Here is a 4,836-nt window from a genome sequence, read left to right on the forward strand (position 1 = left end):
CCTGAGTCGAAACGGTCAGGAATAGAGCTTCCAGTACTTGAATATGCTGGAACGTGGCCGAAAAATCATAGATCTACGAATCTGAGACGGATCTGAGAGAGGACCATCGAGGTCAAGCCTCCAGACTTCGTGCAACTCAGGCTTGGGCGTGAGAGAGGGTGAGTAAAGGCCATCTATGGCAGGAGATGCCATGGATTCTGGTGAAAACGAGGTGAGATAAGGTGGGAGGTGATTAGGGTTTCGGAGAGGTTCGAGAGGATTTGAGGGGGACGAAGAGAGTTAGAGGCGGCGTCCCTATGCAAATGAATTAGGGTTAGGGGTGTTAGGAGATTAAAAAAAGGAAAGCCTAAACTACAGCCGTTGATCAAAACGATCAACGACTAGGATTTAAAGAAAATCGGACGGGTTTAAAAATTGGGCTAAGGGGTCGGGTCGAAATGGGAATTGGGTCATTTAATTTGGGGCGGAATTGGGCCAATTGAGGCTACAATTGGAAGGGAGAAAAGGCTATTATTGAAATAGAAATAGGCTAAGTGTTAAATAGCCAATTTTCTTTTTTTATTTTATAAAAATAGTAATAATGATTTAAAAAGTAAATTAAAAATACTGAGCAAACAAATACTATATAAATATCAATTTAAAAATATTGGAACCAGTTTTATAATTAAAAATGCTATTAATCATAAAATAGGCCATAATTGCAATTACATGCAATTAGCTTAAAAATGCCAAATAAATTTGTAAAAATATGCAAAAATCACCTTAATTATATTTTGGTGTAAATACAGGAATGAAATAAGTTATTCACCAAAAAATGATAATTTTGAGAATAATTATTGGATTTTGTGGTATTAAAATAGGTAGTAAATCGGTTTAAAAATCATTAAAAATACTAAAACTCTTGGGTGTGCTTATATATGCACATACACGCTATTTTGGAAGTATTTTGGGTACAAAAATACCTAGGGAAAAATTGGGTATCAACAGGCTCTTCTTGAGAAAGAGAGCTTGAGTCTAGGAAAATCAGTCCAACAAGGAATTAAGGTGTATTCAAGAGATTGATAGCCCCAATTAAAGGCTTAAATCTAGAGATAGTAATACCCGACTTGAGCCTATATTGCTTGCACACTTTTGACACCCAATTGGTCTTGAGAAAGTCAATTAGGGCAAAGTCACTCAAGCTACCAAGAGGTATAGAGTGAGTAGTTTCGTGCATGGGCTATATTGCAATCCCCAACATAAAAACTTTGCCTTAGGCTTTAGAACCCATCAAGGATTCACCTAGGAGAAAGTCACTTCCCTAGTGCCTCGTTAACCATTTAGAAAACCATACAAGCATCTACCCTTAGCTTAATTTTGCATATTTTAGTATAAAAATTAGAAGTAACAAACAACCAAATATGATTAGAAGTGTAATCAAGAGCACTACACACTGCTAGTTTAGATAGGAATCCAAATCCCAAACATTCTAGCTCCCTGTGGATTCGATCCCGACCTTCTCGGGTAAAATCTGCATCGACCGCTCTTTCCACGTTGTAGTGGTGTAGGGTTGGACTCGATCACTTTTAGGCACCGTTGCCGGGGAGCTAACAGTTTTGGCTATCTATCAAAATAGTTTTGTGTATTGTTTTTCTTTCCTTCTGTGTTACTAATTTGTGAGTGTCACAAATTCAGGTACAAAATGGCAGCAAACAACGCACCTCTTAGAGATCTTCTGTCGGGGGAGGAGGTAGATGAAAATATTGATGATGAGGTTCCTATAGTGCCTTAAGCTCAAAGAAGAGGCTGCCAGGCCAATGATAATGTTCCATACCCTCCCCCGCCACCTCCAAGAGTGGCTCCCCGGGTGCTTCCAAACCAAGGATATGCTAGTGCAATTGTTCCTCCTGGATTTGGGTGGGCAATTTCCAAATTACAAATGTGACGCTGATTTTGTTGGAGCAGCGAGGGTATTTCACATGTTCTCCCCATCAGAATGCTTACAAACATCTTAAAGGCTTCGTGGATACTTGGGGGAGCAAGCAAACAAATGTGTCAGAGGATGCACTTCGGTTGAGATTATTCCCTTTTTCACTTAGAGGGAAGGCTTTGGATTGGCTTGAAAGGCTTCCCAACCATTCCATCACTACTTGGTATGAGTTGGTGGATAAATTCATTGCAAGGTTTTTCTCGTCGGGCCACATGGCGACCTTGAGGGATGAAATCTTAGCTTTCAAACAGGAGCCCAACGAACCAATGCATGAGATATGGGAGAGATACTGGACCATGGTAAAGAAATGTCCAAATAATGATATGAGTGAAGCAATGATATAACAGACATTCTATCGGGACATTAACACAACAAATCAGTGCATCGTGAACCAACTTGTCGGGGCAATTTCATGAACACACCGTATGATGAGGCTAATGCAATATTGGATGAGATGGCTGACAAGTCTTCCGCTTGGCAAAGTAGAGCCAATGTTCCATAGGGTGACCCCACGGTCATTCACTTGCACAAAGACCTCCATGATCATGGTCAGGCAATAGTAGAACTGACAACAACAATGAACCAGCTAGCAAAGGAACAATTACAGTAGGTTCAATCTCCACGACAAGTAAATACTATGGAGGGTGTCAATATATTAGTAAACAAAAGAAGACAAAGAGGTCAACAAAACTAAAGGAATTTGGATCAATATGACCAAGAAAGTGGTGGGTTCCAAGATGATAGGTATAATGAGCAGAATGAAGAAGTGCAATACGTGAACAGGGCCAAAGGGGGAAATTCTTCTAACCTACAACAATGGAGACCCCAAGGCAATTGGGTAAATCAACAATAACAAGGGAATAGTAATTGGGGGAACAATATCCAAAATTCAAATTGGGGCAACAAGAACAATAATCAGAACAATCAGGGTAATTGGAGTGGCAACAATAATAATTGGGGTGAAAACAACAATCAGGGTGGTTGGAACAATGGCAATCAAGGAAATCAGAGGCAAGGCTTGCAAAGGCCCCCAATGTATCAACAACCGAAAAATCCACCCCCCATTTCCATCCCAAGGTCCTAGTTCTTCCAACAATGAAATGGGGAGAATCGAAATGATATTTGAATAGATGATGAAAAAGAATGCTGACTCTGATGCCCAGTTGGCATCCCACAATACTTCAATCAAAAACTTGGAGGTTTAATTAGGCCAAATCTCACAATCCTTGAATTCTCGCCCTAAGGGGGCTCTACCTAGTGATACGATAGTCAACCTGAAGGGTGGGAACAATTCCGAGCATGTAATGGTGGTAACTACAAGAAGTGGACGAGGCGGTGATGTGAATGCCTCCAAACAAAAAGACATTTTGAGTGATGAAGTTGAGTTGCAAGAGGATGAGATCCTTTGGTGGTTGAGAATGTGATTGATGAGAAGTTGAATGAAGAAGTGAGGATTGATATTCAAGATAACAAGGTGGAAACTCAGACCTCACGATCGATTAAAAGGAAAGTCGATGAACTCGCTATACCAATAGTTCTCTGCCCACAACCCCAGCTCCTACTTCGAATGATAGAACGATTCGAAAATGTGAACCCGTCTAGGGAACATGTAATAGACATGACGGAAATGGTTATGCCTAAAGCCAAGGCTCCTTTGCCAAGGTCACCTCTACCATATCCTCAAAGGCTTGCGAAGCAGAAAAATGAGAACCAGTTTAAGAAATTTATTGATATGATGAAGAGCTTATCCATTAATGTGCCTTTGGTGGAGGCTCTAGAGCAAATGTCGGGTTACGCCAAATTCATGAAAGACTTGGTGACAAAGAAAAGATCCATGGATTGTGAAACTATCAATATGACCCACCAAGTTAGTGCAATAGTGCACTCAATGGCTCCGAAGCTAGAAGATCCCGGTGCTTTCACCATTGGGAGTGCAGACTTTGCAAAAGCTCTATGTGATTTGGGGGCAAGTATCAACTTGATGCCCTACTCAGTTTTCAAGACTTTGGATATTGGGCAACTGAGGCCGACTTCTATGAGATTGCAAATGGCGGATAGACAAATGAAGAGGCCATCGGGTAGAATTGATAATGTTCTTGTCCGGGTGGACAAGTTCATTTTGCTAGCTGATTTTGTGATCTTGGATTGTGAGGTAGATTATGAGGTTCCGATCATATTGGGAAGACCTTTCCTTGCAACTGGGAAGGCCTTAGTTGATGTGGAAGCAAGGGAACTCACCTTCTAGGGAGTGATGAAAAAAGTGGTCTTTCATGTGTGCAAGTCAATGAAGCAGCCCAGCAGTTCTAAAGTGTGCACTTTTGTAGATCTTGTCACGACAGTGATAATTGATGATACTAGTGCAATGATCAATATGGAGGACCATCTAGAGGTGGTATTGTTGAATCTTGATGTAAATGAGGATGAAGGCTAGGGGAGTGTGTCAATGCTTTACATGGAATGGGCTCTTACTCTTATGAGCCTCGGAAACTCTCTTTGGATCTTGAGAATAGGAAAACTCCACCAACAAAGCCCTCAATCGAGGAACCTCCCGTGTTGGAGTTGAAGCCATTGCCTCCACACCTCAGGTGTGAATTCTTAGGCCCTAGTTCAACTTTTCCAGTTATTCTTTCCTCTTGTATTACTAACATGCAGGTAGATGCCACATTGGCGGTGCTCCAAAAATGGAAGAAGGCAATTGGATGGACTTTAGCTGATATTCGGGGGATAAGTCCCGCTTTTTTTATGCACAAGATTATTCTTGAAGATGATGCAAAGCCCTCCTTGGAACATCAAAGGAGGTTGAATGAGGAAATGCAAGAAGTTGTGAAAAAAGGAGGTGATCAAGTGGTTGGATGTCGGGGTTGTGT

General features: G+C 41.2%; 1 protein-coding gene across 1 annotated transcript; it reads left to right on the forward strand.

The window, feature by feature from the left end:
• Positions 1-3,587: 3,587 nt before the first annotated feature.
• LOC138878240 (uncharacterized) lies at positions 3,588-4,214 on the forward strand. The gene is made up of 2 exons (XM_070157906.1): positions 3,588-3,810; positions 3,907-4,214. The coding sequence occupies exons 1-2, from the start codon at positions 3,588-3,590 to the stop codon at positions 4,212-4,214; spliced, it is 531 nt and encodes a 176-aa protein (XP_070014007.1).
• Positions 4,215-4,836: the final 622 nt, after the last annotated feature.

This window comes from Nicotiana sylvestris, chromosome 9 (assembly GCF_000393655.2).
Source record: "Nicotiana sylvestris chromosome 9, ASM39365v2, whole genome shotgun sequence".
Classification (NCBI taxonomy): Eukaryota; Viridiplantae; Streptophyta; class Magnoliopsida; order Solanales; family Solanaceae; genus Nicotiana; species Nicotiana sylvestris.